This window comes from Crinia signifera, chromosome 6, assembly GCF_055691185.1.
Source record: "Crinia signifera chromosome 6, ASM5569118v1, whole genome shotgun sequence".
Lineage (NCBI taxonomy): Eukaryota > Metazoa > Chordata > Amphibia > Anura > Myobatrachidae > Crinia > Crinia signifera.
Genome location: NC_139222.1, coordinates 171,673,245 through 171,695,495, shown reverse-complemented (window position 1 = coordinate 171,695,495; position 22,251 = coordinate 171,673,245). Strand labels below are relative to the sequence as shown.

Here is a 22,251-nt window from a genome sequence, read left to right as displayed (position 1 = left end):
ACTGAAATCTGCTTTATGTTTAGCAACTGTGACCAACTCACATTTTATATTTAGGGAACAATAAATGTTCATGTCATAGCCTTCTTACATCTAGTGCAATATGTCAACATTAATACATCAGTCTTGCTCTGTTTGGGAACCTACTCTTCATTTATTATTTTAGCCAACCTGATTGCCATGGGAGGTGGCAGCCATGCAAAAAAGCTTAAAGGCCATTACCCAACAGGTAAAGTGCTGGCATGCCAGGGCAAGCTTGTTGGTATCTGTAGGCCACCTGTAAAAAAAACAATACCCCACCAGTGCTGTAATGCACCCCCACCTCTGCAGCTACCACTGCCCACCCCCATCAGGGGTACGTGTAAGGGGCATAGTTGTTGCTCGTGATGGGGGACCCCATTATAATTTTTGATGGACCACATTCAGAGGAATTCCAGTCCTGGGTTGAACATCTTGGGGATGGTTAATGTAATGGGGGGGGGGCTAATTCCATGCAGTCTACAGTCGGATCTGGAATCACATCTCTCTTTAAGATTGGAAAAGTGTGTGCCCAGCTTAAATTACTGCTTTCCGTTGGGTTATCAAAACTCACCGGGGACGTATGGGGGTTTTTCCAGTTTGTTGTCTGGGCAGTTATCTATTGAGCCAAGGACAAAGTTAGATGGCTCATTCATGTCCTGTCACAAAAGAAAACAAAAAACATTAAGCATTTTACAATACCAATTAAGTGCAGAAGTGAACCATAACTCATGTCACATATTTCATTAAATCATAAATATGTCCTCCAGATGGACAGGGAGTATTCTGCACTCATAGGAGACATAGCTTCCCAATTTTTATATCTAATGTTATAAGTTCCAATAACGCCAGAGTCTGGCCACAGATGCCAATGGGATCCGGATTATAGGTTGAAAATGTCTAGGTCAACACGCATTAGGTCAACATTGACAAAAGACTAACAATCACAAGATCGACACTGACAAGAAGATAGACAAAAGGGTAAACATGGCAATGGTCGACACATGAAAAGGTCAACAGAAGTCTTTTGCAATTTTGTTTTCTTTCTTTTTTTCACTTTATCATACTGTACCATCCATGTTGGCTCCAACTGAGAACGCTAAAGTGTCCTGAGAGCAGCGATACAGGAGGAGGCACTTTGCCTGAAGCATGGTGAGCAAATCGAGCCATGCGAGGGTACGTGGTACACCAATTGTGGTGCCACATACTCAGGTGTTGACATGGACACAAAAAAAACCCATTTAAACTTTAATGTGCCGACCTTTTGTCAATCTCGACCTTGTAGGCTTCGAAATTTTGTTGTTGAGCTTTTGACTGTATCTAGCGCAGCGCTTCTCAAACTGTGGGTCCCGACCTTCTCAGCATGGGGTCGTGACTCCATGTTGCTGACCTTCAGGCTGAAGACTTTTCTAATCTCAGTCAGTGATTCAAGGAGTCTGAAAAATCTGTTGAACGGTCTGTTATTTTAGACTCCTCCCATCACTTTAAACCTCCACAATGCTGCCATGTATGTGCTGTCTGCTGACTACACATGTGATGTGATGACCTTCTGCAGTAACTTGCTGGGATCCTGTCATTTTTATTATGATGGGGTACCAGAGTATAATAGTTTGAGGTCTCCTTGTCTAGAGTGACACTGTTGACCCTTTAATCTAGAACCAATGCCAATATAAGGCAGTATTCAATCCCGTTCCCGGGCCGCTCACTGCACCTTGGCAGGTGGGATTCAATGTCCCGCCTGCCAAGTGCCGAAAAGGGGGCATGGCCGCGAGAAACGGCCGTATGTTGTCGAGATCCAGCTGTGAGCTCAACAATTCACGGTCATTAATCTGTATGAACAACATTGGAGAGATTACAATAACATGTTTATGGTCAGTTCCGGTTCTACCAAGGGCCATACACAATAACATACAGGTCATTAGAAAGGGAGCATTTGGCAGCTATATTCTTGGTTTAATAACAACCCCCAAACGTTGTGGCATTCTGTGCACTCACAATCACTATATAACATTACACATCTTCACGAAGATTTAGTAAAAAAAAAAAAAAATAACTTCCATGTAAACAATTACAATATATTAGTAAAGTGACAATGTCAAAGATCGCTTATGTTACACTTTAATGTATTAGAAAATCCCAATGCTATTATAAGGGTTATAACAAAAGATTTAATATTAACATAATATGTCTAATTACATTTGTAAAGGTTCAGAATTAAGGCCTCCACCTGCTTATCAGTTCCTGCCTAATAGTAATAGTGAAAAAAAATCACCATTCAGGATTATATTAAACTAAAAAAACGGATTCGGCATGAAAAGCCGGCGGTCAGGATCCCGGCGTTCAAAATCCCGACAAGGGGGGGACGTGGATCGCCCCTCCTTGCGGGCTCGCAACGCAGTGGGCCCGGTGCCTCGCTACGCTCGGCACACTAATTAATTCTCCCTCCGAGGGTGTCGTGGACACCCACAGGGGGAGAAAGTGACGGGATTTCGGCGTCTGGATTTTGAACGCCGGGACCCCGACCGCCGGGATTTAAACTGCATCCCTAAAAAAACACTACAAATGAATATGGATTTGTTTTTCGTGTCTTACTGTGTACTCAATTAATGATAGCCAACTGTCAATTTCAGGGCCTTCTTTAGCCATCCATGCTCTGGCTATTATCACCTTGGCCAGTGCGCACATGCTAGTTATGAATAATTTTAGGTTACCCTCTATTGCCCCTTCTTCCATTATGTTTAGGACACAACATCTGGGCGTTAACGTGCTTTCTCTTATTCCAATTTCTACCATTACTTTTTTAACATTTATCCAAAATTCCTGTACCACGCCACATTCCCAAATCAAATGGAAGAAGGTACCTGATGTGGTTTTACATTTGGGGCATATATCAGTTTCTATTGCACCAAATTTCACTAATCTCCCCGTGGTCAGATATGCCCTGTGTAGGACATATAGTTGTATTTGTTGAACCTTAATAGAATTTGTACTCTTAGGTATTGACCTCAGGGCACAGATCCACTCTCCTAATTCGATGGGCCCTAGGTCTTGTTCCCATTTCTCTTTTATATTCTTCATTTTATCTTTGTTTTTATTCTGTAGCAAATACCCATATACCCTGGAGATTTTAGGGGGATTCCCTCCCGTTGTTATCAGTGCTTTTATTTTAATCTATAAAAATAGGAACACATTAGACAAATATAAAAAAATTTGGAGCACTTGGATAGACAAGTAATTCACTAAGAATTTAATATGTAATCATGTAACTACACTAAAAATGTTAAATAAGATATAAATAAAATATGCAGAGCACGCAACTGAGGGTATATAGGAGGAAGATGGAACACAAAATACACAAAGCACAGGTTGATATGAAACTAAAGGACATAGCACACATAGTAAATAAAGGACATACGAACCTGCACTTTAACACAAAGTATAATAATTTAATACGAGCTCTGTCAATTCCAGTATAAAGAGCAAGCATAGGTATGGGAATTAGGAAGGACAAAGGGGCTTAGCACCACACTACTGGGCCAAAATAGGCACCATGAGATCTAGAAGGGGAGGGGTACAGAACATGAAATCGAAATAATTTGTTATAGTCAGGAATAGAGCCGTTATAATCTTTTTTAAATGTCTTGTTGTTAAGTGATAAGCTGAAGCGCCGAGAGACCTAGAGGAAAATACATGCTGATATATATAATGAATAGCTGCAATCGAGCGCCTTAAGTTTATATGTATGTTTTGTAAATGCAATGTGATGTGATGTACTGTCTTTTATATCTTGAAATTGAATAAAAAGAATAAAAAAAAAAACAAAAAAAAAAACAAATGAATATGGATGTTTGTAAATATATCAGTAAGACAAGTGATATACAGTACTAAACTACTTACTATCCACATGCCATCAAAAGGCACCTGGTCATAGAAATCCTTCACCATATCATGCCACCAGCTGAACGTGTCAGGGTTTGTGAAGTCGGGGAACACCGTAAGACCTGGCCAAACCTGCACAACAGCGAATGAGAACAGAACAGAGAATGAATGCAGGAAATTTCACATTTCCGAAGATTGTTTGACATATTAATATAAAAAGGAGTGAGTAGGGGGATTCACATATACATACAAATCATGCATACATCACGTATTACATTCATACATATTTTATTCATCATGGGTGGTGCACACATATAAGCCCTTACAGCTGAACAAGTATCCGGGGCGTAACTCTCTGTGCTGACAAATAAGGTAATCATTCACAAAATTAATATAAAGAATCCATTAATCACATACCTTGCCTACAAGAGGTTGTCCGGTCTCATTAGTAATGAAAACTCCTCTCTTCAGTCCATCATCATAAGGTGGGTAACTGCCAGGGGGACTGGAGCTGCTGATGGCTGGGTCCTGGAAAATGCGTTATACTGTAATTCACTATAAAGCTTTTACATCAGAAAACGGTATCCCCAAATAATACCAACTCACACCCCTGATTTGTATTAAGCTCCTTACCACAATCATAATGTATTTTAGACCTTGTGCATGGAATTCTTTAACCATCTCTGGATAATCGCCAAAACTTTTTTTGTCATATGTAAAGTCTCGATATTTATCCATGTAGTCAATGTCATTCCACTGTACATCCTGAGGAGCATCATAGAAACATGAAATTACTATAGACACCTCCTTTACCCAATTTATAATGGAGTGTTTTAGTCTTCATCACTTACGGGAACATACATGTTTTTTAAATATTTGATTATTGATCAAAACAAATGTACTTCTGTCCCTCATGGGAAGTCTTGTGGTAAATGTACTAAAGATTCTAAAATTGAAAATAGATGTTCCCCATATCAACCAATCAAATTCTGTCTATCATTTTCTAGGATTCAATACAGAAATTAAATAAAGAATCTGAGTGGTTGCTAGGGGCAACATCACATCTTTTAATTTTTCGAATTTACGCCCAAGTGCTCCATATAATCTGGTGATACTCAACACTTTATTCCTAAAGAACAGGGCCGGACTGGGACTATAAATAGGCCCTGGCATTTAAAGCACACAGGCCCAGCATCTGATACTTGGTATAGACTCCTCCCCTTATTATTCCTGACTCCTCCCACCTCATTGCAGCCCCCCATCCATACTTTTATCAAAAAGTGTGCTTGCTGAAGACTTGATTTTATTTAATTTTAACATGGTTTTCAATTAGATTTTACATTGCGGCATAAAAAAGGAATCCTAGTTACACTTAGAATATATTCTCAAAATATATATATATATATATATATATATATATATATATATATATATATATATATATATATATGCATATAATAAACAATGCTATACTGACAACAGATGTAGGACAAGTGACCAAATCTAAAAACATTTCAATCTTATCTTGGTCTCTTACCAAAGGTATACTGGCTTTACTCATATTTCTCACCACCTCCCGCGTAATGTCAGATGTGGAGTAACCCCAGCGACATAGGTGGAAGCCCAGGCCCCAAAAGGGCGGCATGAAGGGAAGCCCTGCACAGATAATAAGACATTGTTACACGGCTGAGGAGCCAAGGTGTTCCATTATTGTGTGTGTGTTTGGGGATGGGGGGGGGGGGGGAGCGGTGGGTGGTAGCGGGGGAATGTTACCACTGTTTATGGGTGTCCCCACCGTTTTATGGGTGACCCCATAAACCTCTGGGCTTTCCCCTGAGAATTCAGGCGTGTCAATGCCTACTCGCGGTGGGCAGCTGGTGTCCCATGACTGAGATCAGCGCCCATCTGAAAAACCAGCGACCATCGAATGATTTCTCCTCTGATCGGTCGCATGCGAGGGGATGAGTAAGCCTACATATACTCCCCAATGCAAATGCGAGGATTTTTCGAGGGAAGGGGGGTGGGGGTTTGGATGTTCAATTGGGGGTGGGGGCATGTACCTGTTCGCTAGCCTGTGAACATATGCAGCCTAGCGAACAGGACTGAATGAGGCCCTTTGTACAAGAAACTATAAGATTGCGGAATTACTGACTTGAAGGCACCCACAGAACACTGCCATAGTACCCTTTAACAGATCTATAAGGGGAGCTTTACGGAACGGGTGCCGGATGACCTGCTGACAGTCGGAATTCAGATGGTCAGCAAACCAATGTCAGAATCCCGACTGTTAGACTCTCCCTCGTGGGGGTCCACGACGTGGCGAGCACAGTGAGACCGCTAGGGGTATCTTTGCACCTGCCCTGCTGTCAGAATACAGGCAGTCTGGATTCAGACGTCGGTCTAATGACTGTCGGATCCCTATACTACACCCTTACAGAACATCTTACACAAAACTGGTTGAGCTTAACAGTCCAAACAGGCACATTCTTCATGTATAGGACCAAAGCAAAAACAGGAGCAACAAATTAAAATGGATGAAATATATTCCTGAAAAACTATGCTGCAATGCAAGGGGTGCAAATAATTTTTTTTTTGCATGTAAGGTACATACTGCCACCTGCTGATGTGTACTGGGCAGCTTTGTTTAATCACTTTAAATCCCTCCAGCCTGCAGTGTAAAAAGTGCAAACATGTTCCTTTTATGGGTTGCCCTTGCCTCTATAACAGGCCCTGTCCTAGCAGAGTCACTTCTATCATATCTATTCCCATCAATCTCACCAATTACTTCCTGATACTGGCGAATCACAGCCTTAGGGTCTGGGCCCAGAAACATATAGAAGTCCAGGATTCCTCCTGTAGTTCTCCAGGTGAGGGCTGGAGCAGGCTGCAGAAGAACATCTACAGAAAAACAAAATAATATGAAAGATTAAAAATAAATAAATAGAATATAATATAATTCATTTTCACAATTTATAGTACAATCTGGAAGTAGACAGAGAATATAAAATTTCCTATAAATGAAGATGGATTATTCATTTAACACAGGGTACACTTAAAATATAATAAGATAGCAAAAACCATTAAAAAGGTTCTGTATACATCACAGATACAGTACAATGATTGATTTCAAGTTGTATTCAAATTTGTAGGTTCATTAGGTGTCCAAAATACTTACCAGTAGACTCCACCCTAGGGTAAGGTTATACAATGTGGGCAGAGTCAACATCTGAGAATTTTCTAACCCTAATGAACCTGCAAGCCTTAATACAACTTGAAATAATTTAACTTTATCTGTGATGTTTAAAGAACCTTTTTAACCCTTTAAATAGGTCACTTATTTTCCTTTATTACACACACACACACACACACACACACACTCGTGTCTGGAAGCACTAATTATGGCGCCTGAGGTATTTACGTTCAGGAAAAACAAACACTTACCCATGGCATTACTGTTGAGCAAGAATACCCCATGAGCAGAACCATCTTTTTCCAAAGCCAGATAGAATGGATGGGAACCATAGAGGTTCGCATTGGTCTAGAACAGTAAGCAGGAACACGGTTAGAAAGCTGTAATACTACCTGCAAACAGCAGAGGTCACATAATAATGTTACCATGCTTGATCTGTGTCCAGTGTCATTGACGCTCATTCAGTACACGGCTGTGCATTGAGTGCAGCAGGAGCGCTCAAAAGCTTTTCCCCACCACTTCCCAGACGCACATGTAAGGCAGGGTAGCCTCAAGCGCTACCAACAGTTCACATTTTCCAGACAATCTAGCTGCTTCTGCACAGGTGCCCTCATTACTCACCAACACATTTTAAAAGATCCACAGCTGGAGCTAATTACTTCACTTGTGATTATGTGAGGAGATCTGGAAAACATTAACCATGTACACTGCAGGTGGGGCAGATGTAACATGTGCAGAGAGAGTTACATATGGGTGGGGTGTGTTGAAACGGAAATCTAAACTGCAGCGTAAAAATAATGCAGCCAGGATTTACCCTACACAGATACAACATAACTCACACAAATCTAACTCTCTCATCTGCCCCACCTGCAGTGCACGTGGTTTGCCCATTTTGAGAACAAATTTGTACTGCGATCAGATCTGATTAAGGAACATAATGTGAAAGGGGCATAAATTAAGAAAAGGGCATTAGTGTTCTTTATAATGTGCAAGGGGCATTATGGTGTATTGCATATTGTGTAAGGGGCAATATGGTGTTCGGAATAATGCATAACGAACGTTACTATAACCCATGCATGTCCAAATTATGGCCCTCTAGCTGTTGTAAAACAACAAGTCCCATCATGCCTTGCCACAGTTTTGTGATTAGGAAATGCTAAAACTATGGCAAGGCATGCTGGGACATGTAGTTTCTCAACAGCTGGAGGGCCATAGTTTGGACATGCCTAGTATAACCTGTAAAAATGACAAATAATGTAAGGAGCATGATTCCGGAACAAAAATATAGGACCTTATTCTGCTCCTTTTGCTCCCCTGTGTATTTGCGCAGGGGAACGGTGTTTTTTGCGACTGCGCATGTGCAGCCACTTGGTGCGAGGGGGCACGGCAAACTGCTTGTTCGCTGTACCATTCACACCTAGCAGTGTGGGCTGGGCATTCCCATGGTAATTTCCTGATGACAGCTGCCCGCCCGCCACAGGGCGCTCGCAGATGTAAGACACCAGAGAGGTGTCTTACATCTACGAGCGCTGTACAAAATCATACAATAATCAGTGACCATCCAATGATTTCCTCCCTGCATGCAAGCTGCAAATGGATGTGCAAGATGGAGTGGCGGGCGGTGTTTCAACGACTCGCAAAGCTGCAAAATTCGCAGCTTTGTGAGACAACCAGAACAAGATTTTTTGAGGGAGGAGACCCTAAATTTGTATCTTGCCAAGAGGTCTAAATCCGGCTATGATACTTCCTGATTAGAAAATAGCAATACCAGCTGCCTTTCCACATAGTAGTTTCAGTCATCATGGGACATCAATAGTTAACGTCATATGCAGATTAATGCTACTTGTTGCAAGGAGCGGCTTTACTACTATATAATTCAATGTCATTTCCATAAAGAGTGAACCTGGAACTTACCCAAGTTTTAGTTTATTAAATAGAGAAGAAGTAAATAATAATGGGTGTGTCCACTATTACACAGTTGGTCTTCTCACAGTAATGGTGTGTACACACGGCAGATCCTGCTGTGAGATGCGAGTACCGACGCGATCAGATTGTATCAGGACTTGCATCTCACGGCATGCTAGAGGGGCACAATTCAGACTATATAGTGCAGATCTGCCTTCTCTATCTGGCTGCCGATATGCGCTCACACGGGAGCGCACATAGGCAGCACATCAGGCTCGCAAGCCCTAAAAAAGCATGTGATTTGCATGCGATATGGCTTCCGATGTTCCCTATATCGGGAACATCGGAAGCCAAATCTTACAGTCTGTACACACCATAACAGTGAGCCCCATGTTCCTTACCTCTGGTGTTATATCTCTGTTCCAGAAGGTGAGCCTGTTCCAACTGAGGTCCAGGTTAATGGATGTGAGATGCTCCCCCAGACCATACAAATACTGAGAAGGGAGAGATGTGGAGATCTGAATAAACTGATCTGCAAACAGCAGTGGAGCCAGGGCTGTGTTCATCCTGTAATGAGCAGAAATCAACCTTCAAATGTGGCCACTGATTATAAAAAAAGACACTATTTCTATAGCTCCAATGTTATGTTAGGGTTTGGCTAAAGGAAGCATTTTTATTCTCTGTACGTAGTGTTTTTCTACTGGACCGGAGAGGCATTTAATTTAAGAACGTCCCATTAGTATGAAATAACTACATTCAAATTGCAGCTGTAACAGTGTATATGCCAGTGTTCCCTTTGTGTAACCATGTGTTTGTGCATTACATAGAATACACACTAAGTCCCACACTTTTGTATGTGACACAAGGTAGCCGGGTAATTTTTTTATGATGTAAAAACATCCCAGAGAAATTGGTAACACCATGTGCTACTGACACAGTAACATGCAGTGCAAGGGGCTATATAAGAGCTACTGGGATGCGGTCATTTAGTCTACAGCATGATGGTCGACAATCATTAGGTCAACACCATTGGGTCAACATGGGAAAAGGTTGAAAGGTCATTAGTACGAAAGTCAAAAGGTTGACATGGGGGTTTTCACTGTTTTTTGAGCCGACATGTGCCAACAGGCGGTATTTCATGAACTACCATCCACTAGGGCAAGGTGTGAGAATAAAATAGTGTGCCGAGTGTAGCAAGGCACCGTGCCCGAAGCATCGTGCCTTCAGAGAGCTAAGCGAGGGGATGCGGTGCACTTTAAACTGTGTCCATGTCGACTGTGTTGACATTCAGGTAAAAAAAAACCTGTCGACCGTTCGACTGTCGACAGACACTGTCAGACTAATGACATGTCGACCTTTTCCCATGTCGACATAATGGCATCAACCTAATAACTGTTGACCATCATGCTGTAGACCAAATGATCCCAACCCAAGCTACTAGGATTACAAACAAAATAGCTTCCTAGGCAACTATTCGGTTTTGAGCACTTTGAAACATTCACAAATATAGATTTGTGACAGTCCTCTAATAATTTTTTTTTTAAACGTATGTTTTGGTTTTAGTGGACCTTCAATAAGTAATTGAAAAGACCATTGGCAGGTAAATTAGAGTTAAGGCCCCAAAACACTATACCGAGTTATCATCCAGGCCTGTCTCCACGGGGCTGGGCAGCATATGATACACTGTATGTGGTTATTTTGCATATGATGCGGGAAATGACACAAATCATGTGAAAGAGCAATATCGTACTAGTGTAGTTAGTAAACCAGCTGCTCCAACTACAGACAGAAAACAGTATGTCATGGCAAGCTTGCATGTCTGCAAAATGCAGAGCAGAAACAAGGATTTTTGTTTTGTTCATTTCTTTTTCATTAAATAATGATCTCAAAACCTGACTGATCAATAGCAAATTACAGTAGAATTCTAAATATGCATTAGGCCCTAAAAACAAAAGTTTTAAGAAAGCTCAATGTGTAAAGGTCAGTGTGAAAAGGTTACATTTAGGAAAACACAATGGGAGCATTTCATTTATCTACGAAGTGTGGGTACACACAACACAGGCTCTTATTCAGATCTGATCGCAGTACAAATTTGTTCTCAAAATGAGCAAAACTATGTGCACTGCAGGTGGGGCAGATGTAACGTGTATAGAGAGATAGATTTGAGAGAGTTAGATTTGCGTGAGTTATTTTGTTTCTGTGCAGGGTAAATACTGGCTGCATTATTTTTACACTGCAATTTAGATTTCAGTTTCAACACACCCCACCCAATTTAAATTCTCTGTGCACATTACATCTGCCCCACCTGCAGTGCACATGGTTTTGCCCATTTTGAGAACAAATTTGTACTGCAATCAGATCTAAATAAGGGCAACAATTTCTATGTACCCCATATATGGGGGAAAGGGACTGCAGTGAGGGAAAATGAGTGACCTGTGGTCATAATGGGCCTTATTCTAGTTTACTCTGACAAAATCCTTCTTAGATGGACAAAACCATGTGCACTGCGGGCAGCTGTAAAATGTGTAGAGAGAATTAGATTTGGGCGAGTTATTTTGTTTCTGAGAAGGGTAAATACGAACTGCTTTATTTTTACACTGCAATATAGATCTCACTTTGAATTAAAACCCCACCCAAATCTAATTCTCTCTTCACAAGTAACATCTGCCCCACCTGCAGTGCACATGGTTCTGTCCATCTAAGAAGGATTTTTTCAGAAAGATTGAACTAGAATAAGGCCCAATGTTCTGCAGTTGCGAGTGTTCCTATGCTGGCACATTCCTCACAATTGAATTGCCCCAATAAATCTTTAACAGCATTGTTGTATTACATTGCACTAGCCGTGCACAGCAATAATCACTGTAAGCACTCACAGGATCTGCAAACTGGACTTTCTTTTCACCAGTATACTGAAGGGCTCTGTAGTGGTTTGGACATCATAGAGAGCATTGGATGCCTTCCCTTTGGTACAAGGTGTAGCTATTGGAACCTCATAGCGTTTTTGAGCTGGGTCCTTTATCTGAAAATTAATATGGAGCAAAATATAATCTAAAAAAAAAAAAAAAAAAAAACATCCAAGTTTTCAAAGACCACCCTCACTCCATTTAAATAGGGGCACCATGGTATATTTGTAAGTGCCCTCCTATCTCTTGTTAAGCCACTAGAACAGGTTCCTATTGTACTAGGCAGTGGCTGCAGAGATCAGGATCCAGCATGTTGCCTTAGTTATGCGTCTGTATAAATATAGCATGTGGTATTTACTCTAGCAATATAAGTGAACTCCCATATATACATTTATATTGCCACACTTTAATCTTAGTGCAGCAGAATATTACAATAACCAAAACAAAAACATACAATGTAATGGCACTTAATCTAAATCTATATAATTGACATTTCGCAACATACAGATAATTAAAAAATCAAATGAAGTAAAGGCAGGGGCGGATTTAGGGGGGGGGGGGGGGAACAGGGAGGTCGCCCCCCCTAGGCCAGTGGAATCACTGTGGGGGGGGGGGGGGGGAGGGGTATACTCCTCACTGCTGCCGGCCGCATCTGCACCTGCACCTACTAAGTAATGATTGTAGTGATGATGGGGAGATGATGACGCCTCCTCTCTCACCCGGTAGCTGATATAGTATAGTAGTACGTATATAGCGGGGCTTTCTCTCCCCATCCTGCCGTCCTACTGGCTGGTGGGCTGTAAATTAGGTGGTTTGCCACCCTGATTGTTCAGACAGTGTGGGGTGGGCTGTGTCTGCAGCACTGCCCGGCGGGCACACGGTGGGTGTGTGCCCGGTTTCAGGATGAAGTCGCCAGATGAGCGGGAGCAGCCACAGCCTGGAGCTCCCTTGTGTGTGCACTGTCCGGCTGCACATTCAGTGTGTTTACAATGCAGGGTTTTTTCTTTTAAATAATAATAATAATAATAATAATAATATTATTATTATAGGGGGGGGCAGTCTTACAATGGGAGGAGTCAGTAATGGGAAGAGAGGAGTGAGGACTGGAGGGTCAAGTTTAAACAGTAAACCGCCCCCCCGAGAAGAGAAGTCTACATCCGCCACTGAGTAAAGGATGACTATTGTTTGGTGACAACGGAAATACTCACAGTAATACTTTTATTGGTAAGCTGCTCAATCAGAGGTCTGTCATTCAGGTGCCAACAGGGAGGGGTAAATCTGGTTAGGAAAAAAAAAAACAGTTTGTATCCCTATTGCACACTGAAGGAGAAATATACATATAATAATCAGATAATACAGAGATCTTGGTTGCATATATCTGCAGATATAGGGTTAAGCCCCCAGGCCGTACGTCAAGGCATCTCTGTCACTGGGGGTCCCTAACACTGGGTATGGGTCTGGGGTGTGGGCCCCCAACATGCCGACACAGGCTGACTACTCCAGGGCAGCACACAAATGAAAGTTAGTAGGTGTTAAATAAGAAGCACATAAGTGCTATGTAGGGAGGTGAAGGTGTGATTAAAATAATACATACAATGTGATAAGGAAAAACATAAATGTTAATAAAGTGTTAGGGTGTGCTACCCTGGAGCAGACCAGCCATACCAACAAAGGAGGAATCACACTCCCAAACCCATCCCATGCACAATAACAAATTTATGGGCCTAATAGCCCAGTGTAAGGCCACATGATAATGGCTTACAACATCTGAGAGCCAGCTTACCTGGAGATACCCCTGGCTTCTCCAATGGCACTCAGGTGTCAGCAATCCCTCCTATTGCTGACCCATCTATGCCTCTCAACTGCACAACACTTTTATTGGTAAGCTGCTCAATCAGAGGTCTGTCATTCAGGTGCCAACAGGGAGGGGTAAATCTGGTTAGGAAAAAAAAACCGTTTGTATCCCTATTGCACACTGAAGGAGAAATATACATATAATAATCAGATAATACAGAGATCTTGGTTGCATATATCTGCAGATATATGCAACCAAGATCTCTGTATTATCTGATTATTATATGTATATTTCTCCTTCAGTGTGCAATAGGGATACAAACTGTTTTTTTTTTTCCTAACCAGATTTACCCCTCCCTGTTGGCACCTGAATGACAGACCTCTGATTGAGCAGCTTACCAATAAAAGTGTTGTGCAGTTGAGAGGCATAGATGGGTCAGCAATAGGAGGGATTGCTGACACCTGAGTGCCATTGGAGAAGCCAGGGGTATCTCCAGGTAAGCTGGCTCTCAGATGTTGTAAGCCATTATCATGTGGCCTTACACTGGGCTATTAGGCCCATAAATTTGTTATTGTGCATGGGATGGGTTTGGGAGTGTGATTCCCCCTTTGTTGGTATGGCTGGTCTGCTCCAGGGTAGCACACCCTAACACTTTATTAACATTTATGTTTTTCCTCATCACATTGTATGTATTATTTTAATCACACCTTCACCTCCCTACATAGCACTTATGTGCTTCTTATTTAACACCTACTAACTTTCATTTGTGTGCTGCCCTGGAGTAGTCAGCCTGTGTCGGCATGTTGGGGGCCCACACCCCAGACCCATACCCAGTGTTAGGGACCCCCAGTGACAGAGATGCCTTGACGTACGGCCTGGGGGCTTAACCCTATATCTGCAGATATATGCAACCAAGATCTCTGTATTATCTGATTATTATATGTATATTTCTCCTTCAGTGTGCAATAGGGATACAAACTGTTTTTTTTTTCCTAACCAGATTTACCCCTCCCTGTTGGCACCTGAATGACAGACCTCTGATTGAGCAGCTTACCAATAAAAGTGTTGTGCAGTTGAGAGGCATAGATGGGTCAGCAATAGGAGGGATTGCTGACACCTGAGTGCCATTGGAGAAGCCAGGGGTATCTCCAGGTAAGCTGGCTCTCAGATGTTGTAAGCCATTATCATGTGGCCTTACACTGGGCTATTAGGCCCATAAATTTGTTATTGTGCATGGGATGGGTTTGGGAGTGTGATTCCCCCTTTGTTGGTATGGCTGGTCTGCTCCAGGGTAGCACACCCTAACACTTTATTAACATTTATGTTTTTCCTTATCACATTGTATGTATTATTTTAATCACACCTTCACCTCCCTACATAGCACTTATGTGCTTCATATTTAACACCTACTAACTTTCATTTGTGTGCTGCCCTGGAGTAGTCAGCCTGTGTCGGCATGTTGGGGGCCCACACCCCAGACCCATACCCAGTGTTAGGGACCCCCAGTGACAGAGATGCCTTGACGTACGGCCTGGGGGCTTAACCCTATATCTGCAGATATATGCAACCAAGATCTCTGTATTATCTGATTATTATATGTATATTTCTCCTTCAGTGTGCAATAGGGATACAAACTGTTTTTTTTTCCCACTCACAGTAATACGCAGTCTTGAATCAGTCTGAAATGAAACTTCCAGCTGTAAGGTCATTATATCACTGGGCATGAAGGTCTTAACACTTCGGGTGAGCATGGCAGTAAAGCCATTTTCTGTCTCAGTTTTGTTGGACATCTTATAGCTGGGGTAGGTGGGTGGGTAAAAGCACCAGGGCTGTCCAATGCCTGGGCCATCTGCAGCAGGAGAATAACAGCACCCCCGAGCCTCACATTCTTCTTTATTTACACCTTTCTCTGGCGCACAGTCAAACCGGCTGCCGGGGTCCACAGCACACTGAGGAGGGTCAGAGCCTTTCACGGAAGATGGAGATGCAGTGCAAGCTGCACAGACCAGAAGAATAACACTGAGCCCCAATGCTGGATTTTCAGGTCTCAGTGACCGTCTCCCTGGAGAACTTTTCCCAGGCATCCTGATGCAGCTGTGGATCCCCTGCAAGAGTCTGAATAAGTAATATGCGCTACAAATCCATGTAACATGTTACACACTATTTCAAGGAATCCATTTAACGTTAAACTTCAACAATAAGCACTTCCAATGGGACACGTTATGTGCTGCAGGTACCGCATCCCCACATGTACTAATGCTAATCAGAATGACATGATCAGTGCCGCTATACTTTGGCTGCCAAAGTTGTGTGGCTAGTCATTAGCCCTGACTGCAGCCGTGACTGCACCTCACAGTACTTTAAATAATGTCGAGGGTGCCCCATGGAAAAAAATGACAGGTGCATTGGCAGGTGTACAAGCACCGGTCACTGACAGCTGAAAGCACTGCGCTGGACTAATTCATTTACACTCTTCAGTAAATCAAGTTATGATTTGTACATGTCTGGACCTCCTTCTCCATGATAACAGGCAAAGCAGGCCCAAAACAATTACTGAGCGTAACCGCACAAACCTGCATCTCCCTTTAGTTCCCACAACAGGACTGCCAAGTGCTAAAACATGCAACAATAGTATTTCCTCCACTGTTGCACTCACTACAGTGCAGCATCCACACAAGGGCCCTTATTGTGGTTCTCAAATGGAGATTTAACTTGCGCAGAGAGAATTAGATTTGGGGCGAGTTATTTTGTAACTCTAATCTAATCCCCCCCCCCCCCCCCACAGTGCACATGGTTTTATCCATTTGAGAAGGAATTTGCCAAGGCTTCCATGGTCATACACAAAGGCCTAGCAATGACACATTCTGAAGCAGTGGAGATGCTTTATTTGAAGTGAAGAAACTCATCATCTGGTTGGTTAACATTAGCAGGTTTCTTGCACAAATTCATACAAGCAACTCTATAGTTTGGTGGAGGATGGCTGTTTTGGGTAGTATGGCCTGTCCCTTGGTTCTTTTGAGAAACTACACACCGCAGAATGCCCTCCCAAAGTTTTACCATTCCCTAATAGCAAACCATTGGCAGGTTTCACAATAGCTGGAGAACCACAGGTTAGCCTGGCCTGTGCTATAGCATACAGGGACATTCTAAACTCAATTTAATATAAAGAATTGTGGGCATCCAACTTTGCGTGGAAGCCTCTTTCCTGTTTCAGCAGGATGTCCCCATGCAGAAAGTAAGTTGGTTTGCAGTTTGGTGTTGAAGTACTTGAGTGTCCTCCACAGAGACCTGACCTTAACCTCATCTAACACCTTGGGGTTGAATTAGAATTCCAGCTGCTAGCCCAGCTCTCTTTCCCAACCTCCTTGTCTGACCATACTAATTCTCTTGTGGCTCATTGGACACAAATCTGTGCAGCCATGTTCCAAAAAATAATGTTAAGCTTTCCCGGGTGAGTAGAGGCTGTTCTAGGAGAAAAAGGTGGAGGGTAACTCCATATTCATGTCCATGTTTTTTTGGGATACAGATGTTTACCAGAAATTTAGGAATGTGATATTCAGGTGTCCATATGCTTTTGGCTAATGTAGTGTATATACAGGATGCATAAGTGCACTTCAGGCCTCCAACCTACTGTGATCCATTTGCTGTTAATATTCATGTTTAAGGTTCCACAGGCAATTTGTTAAAATATTTTTCACATTAACCATATAGAAATAGAATTTTTGTACATTTAACGTACTAATCATATGTGCATATTAATAAAAAAATTACTGCAAGCATAATGTATGGAGAAAACCAAGAACTTGTTAGAAAAATGTGACTTGCTGTACTGACTGTCTATAGTGTGAAGCAAAGAGACCTTAAGTGCTCAGACGCTGCCCAGCATTAGACTGTGCATGAGCAGTCTAATCCCGAAGAAATGCCGGCATACCCTATATACAACCTAGTCAATTGTTTATGTGTGACAACAGAGATTCCATGGCTGTATGAGTGGCCATTTAGAAGAACATCCAAATACAAACAAGTTAATTAGAGTCCACGTAGTTTTGTCCAGTAGTCTTGGTGCAAAATTGGTCAGCTGCAAAACCTTCACCCACATTTAGAGATGCATGCACTTTGTAGCACCTTTTTTTTTATAAAAGGCTGATCATGGATGTAAATGTACAATAAAGATGTGTAGACTCAAAAATGCTATTTTTCATGATGTATCCAAAGCTGGATACACATTAGACAATTGTAAGCTCCACTGGGGCAGGGACTGAGGTGAATGCTCATATATTCTTTGCAAAGCGCTGCAGAATGTGTGTGTACTATATACATAATAAATAAATAAATAAGGAAATCAGACTACGCACACACACTGTAGCTATCATCTGTGCTTTAATGAGGATGCCATGCTGGGCAGTCAAGATATAAGTTCAACCCAAATGGTTTCCAATTACCCAACAGGGTGTATGTATATAGGTGTGGGCATAAACAAATTTAATTATAGTCTTGTTTGTCATAAATCTTAAATGACATGCTGAGAACTATCCTTTATTAGCAATGCTCCTATACATCCTAAATGTTAAGGATTTTTATTTAACTCTTCTGAACAAAAGATCCAGAACCTTGTAGTGGATAATCGCTAGACTACCCTCACTTCTAAAACTCACACTTTAGTAAATATGCCCCTAACTGAAATCTAAGGGAATAAACTCTGTTCTTAATGGGTTTGGTACATTGTGTTGACATTGATATCAACTTGCAACATTATGACAAAATGTAGACATGTTACACAAGTAATTTAAAACCTTACATGTCTGCTGTGGACATCATAACATTCTGTCGTCGACATGGTGAAATTTGACATGGCGAATGCACACTGTTTCAAATTACTAAGATGGGACATCTATTTCACATGGGATGTTGCTATGGGCAACTAATGAAAACCTACTTCCTATTTATTTAGCACCTTCTAGAAGATAATATAGTATCTGATTGGTTGCCGATAGCAACATCCCATGAAAAATAGAACTTCGAAAATTGACCCCCTACTTGTGTGGCCCAATATTATTAAAGGGATTTTTTTCTGGTAGTCTCTGGTTCCTCAATTTGGAAAAGTCAGTGTTGCTGATTCTTAGTTAAAAAGAAACAGTACATAAATGAAAAAAAAAAAAAATTAAATATATATATATATATATATATATATATATATATATATATATATATATATATATATATATATATATATATATATAAACAAACACACAAAAGAATGGTTGGAATACCAACAATATGCTTGCGTTTTATTGAATTAGGCAATAATTGGTTTGAAGCACCATACAGAAGGACAGATCAACCTTTAGGTGTATACTCTCTCATCCACACTCATTACTCGCTCCCATTCCCGACTGCAGGACTTTCTTTGGACTGCACCCACTCTGTGGAATGCCCTCCCAAGTACAATTAAGCCCCTTACACACGGGGGAGATATATTGCTCAGCAGTATATTGCTAGCAATACATTGCTGAGCAATATATTGCCCAGTGTCTCCGTTTCATCAGCGACCAGAGATGGTCGCTGATGAAAGGGAACCTCTGCCGGTGGTGCCGCAGAGGTAATCGACCAGCGTTTAGAATGGGGCTGAAAACAGGAGCGCGCACCCGGCGATTTATCGCCGGGGCACACTTCCATCACTGGCAGCGACCATATTTCCAGCGATTTCAGCCCCTATCGCCCCTGTGTGTACACAGCTTAAGACTCTCCTCCAGTCTCCAAACCTATAAGCATTCCCTAAAAACTTATCTCTTTAGGCAAGTTTATCAAATTCCAGAACCAGTCACAGAACCTTGCATTCTGGTGGAATGGATGCAATAAAGAATACAGTATCTATCCTCATGTATTAATGCCTATTTCCCTATAGATTGTAAGCTTGCGAGCATGGCCCTCCTTCCTTTTGACGGTCTGTAAATACCCAGTTTGTTGTATTACTGTTTCCTTTGCAAAGCGCAACGGAATATCCTGTGCTATATAAGAAAAACTGTAAATAAATAAATAAATAAATACCCATATTTAAGTCGGGTACACTCTTGAATGACTGGCAGTCTGGACAAATAAATGTTACGGTAAGTTGTGTACGCAGCTTTACATGCCAGTGGAATAAGATATCTGAATGAATTAACCCTTTGAATGCCAAGTAAATTTGTCAAAATAGGTGTGAAATATGCCAAACATTTTTATTCATCATAATGACCTGTAATGTTTAAAGGACAACTTTAGACTTTACAACTGAGACAGAATGGGGGGAAATGACTAAGATGGGAGTTCTATTTCACATGGGATGTTGCTATGGGCAACCAATCAGAATCTACTTCTTATTAATTTAGCACTTTCGGGAAGATAATAGATAGATAGTATCAGTTTGGTTGCCATAGCAACATCCCCTATGATATAGAACTCCCATCTTATTAAAGTATTTTGTCAAACCACTGACTACGGTTATATACTAAACAAGTAGAAAATATCAAATATATTACATTTGTAATTTGCACATGAAATACAAAAAAAAAGCCTCCATCATTGTACTATTATAAGTGTGTAATAACAACCACCACCACTCAGCTGTACACCATAAGTTGCATATTCCACACATTCACATTACTAATACACATCTAATTTGATATTTGCTGCTATTGGGGAATGCATATTTTACCATCTTGTTATTCTTCAAGTCTGTTCAAACAGACACACACTGATCACACAATGCAGATACAGAACAATAGCTTTCCCCAAATGTCCCTTTTACCCAGCACATGATTTATACATATAATAAAACACAGGTACTGTACACTGGTAGAGACTTTCTAGGACCATAAAAGCCACTATACACAGTATGCTCGTCTTTCCACTGCAGCCAAGAATCTTAAAATTATCTATTGTAAGTTATGCGAAACATCCACTCACCGTTCCCACATACAGCAGCTGCTCCCTGACCTCGGCTGTGCCAGCAGCAGGTCCATTAATAACACAGAGTCATGTGATTTCACAGACATGTGACTTGGAAGTCACGTGACAGAACATCCAATAGTCTGGGAGAGGAAGTGAAAGTGCAGCCCAGCAGTGCAGTAGGTAATAGGTTTCACACTAGGTCATATGTTTATTGATGCTTACCGCGACAAATGTAGTGTACGTATAATAAGGGTACACAATGCATATAGCTTGCACATGTGCCTGTTTCATCATAATATAACTCACCTAGCACAGAGTTGCAAAAGAGAGGGGGCCAGATTCTAGCTTCAAAAGTAATAAAATGGAGAGTGATAAACAGCCAGCCAATCAGCTGATTGGCTGGCTGTTTATCACTCTCCTTTTTATAACTTTTGAAGCTTAAAGGTGCCCACACACAAGAACGATTTTTGGGCCGATTGGCCGATTTCCGATAAATCGGTCGATATATCGTACGATATTTACCTATAATCAGTCGAAAATCGGCCGATATCGGTCCGATGCGCGCTCCCGTGGATCTTTAGCTGAATCTTCTGATCTTACGTGCTGCACGAAAGATCAGAAGATTTAACAAAAGATCCATAGGAACGCACACAGGATCTTAAGAAAAATCTTTGGTAAAGATGTGCGCTTGCCTGAAATCTTTGGTCCAGGGCGGACCAAAGATTTGAAGGCTAATTTATGCACACATCTTATGATCGCAGATCTTTCTAGTGTGTGGGCACCTTAAGGCCCCCATACACTAGCCGATTTTGGTCAGATTTCGGCCAGATCAGTCGGATCTGGCCGAAATCGGACCAAAATCGGCTAGTTTTGATGTCCCCTCAGATCCGATGCGCGGTCCCGTGCGCATCGGATCTGCGTCGGGTGGTCGGACCTGCTGCACGTCCGACCACCCGACTTGGGACCTAGTGGGGCGGCGCGGCGGTGGAGGGAGCAGGGGGGGCTTGGGACGCTGCGGGGGACACAGGCGGCATAGAGCCGGGCAGGGGGAGCCGGGAGCTGTCAGTACTGAATTTAAAAAAAAAGCCCATACAATGAATGGGCGGCCTGTGATTGGCTGAGCGCTCTCTCAGCCAGTCAGCAATTGGCTGAGAGAGCGCTCAGCCAATCACAGGCTGCCCATTCATTGTATAGGCTTTTTTTTCTAGCACTGACAGCTCCCGGCTCCCTCTGCCCGGCTCTATGCCGCCTGTGTCCCCCGCAGCGTCCCCAGCCCCCCCTGCTCCCACCAGCAGCCCTGCTCTGTAGCCCCCCCCCCCCTGCTCCCTGGGTTTTTTACATGTGATAAATCGAGACGATTTATCACATGTAAAAAATGGCACATCAAGTGCCAATCTAATCAAGCTCCCCCGGGGAGCAGCCGGGGAAGCTCAGGGGGAAGTCGGGGGCGACTTGTCCTAAGGACAAGTCGCCCTAGTGTATGGGGGCCTTTAGAGAATCTAGCCCAGGGTGTATTGTGCGAAAAAATATAGTCATTACCAGTGGTCAAAGTGGAAATTTTGAAGTGGGGGTATGGAAAGATAGTAATGTTGTTCTGCGTGCGCCGAAGGCACGCACGCTTTAGAAAAGGGGGC

General features: G+C 42.1%; 1 protein-coding gene across 1 annotated transcript in view; it reads right to left on the bottom strand.

Moving 5' to 3' along the window:
• The window catches only part of GAA (alpha glucosidase), a 35,137-nt gene extending 14,406 nt beyond the window's left edge, over nucleotides 1-20,731 (bottom strand). The window contains exons 1-11 of the mRNA XM_083148130.1: nucleotides 20,633-20,731; nucleotides 15,343-15,792; nucleotides 11,863-12,008; nucleotides 9,391-9,556; nucleotides 7,336-7,432; nucleotides 6,673-6,792; nucleotides 5,432-5,550; nucleotides 4,528-4,659; nucleotides 4,312-4,422; nucleotides 3,913-4,026; nucleotides 590-674 (exon numbers count right to left, since the gene is read on the bottom strand). Coding sequence (XP_083004256.1) covers nucleotides 590-674; nucleotides 3,913-4,026; nucleotides 4,312-4,422; nucleotides 4,528-4,659; nucleotides 5,432-5,550; nucleotides 6,673-6,792; nucleotides 7,336-7,432; nucleotides 9,391-9,556; nucleotides 11,863-12,008; nucleotides 15,343-15,771 — 1,519 coding nt within the window. The 5' untranslated portion in view covers nucleotides 15,772-15,792; nucleotides 20,633-20,731. The remainder of the gene's footprint in view (nucleotides 1-589; nucleotides 675-3,912; nucleotides 4,027-4,311; nucleotides 4,423-4,527; nucleotides 4,660-5,431; nucleotides 5,551-6,672; nucleotides 6,793-7,335; nucleotides 7,433-9,390; nucleotides 9,557-11,862; nucleotides 12,009-15,342; nucleotides 15,793-20,632) is intronic.
• Between the last annotated feature and the right edge of the window lie 1,520 nt (nucleotides 20,732-22,251).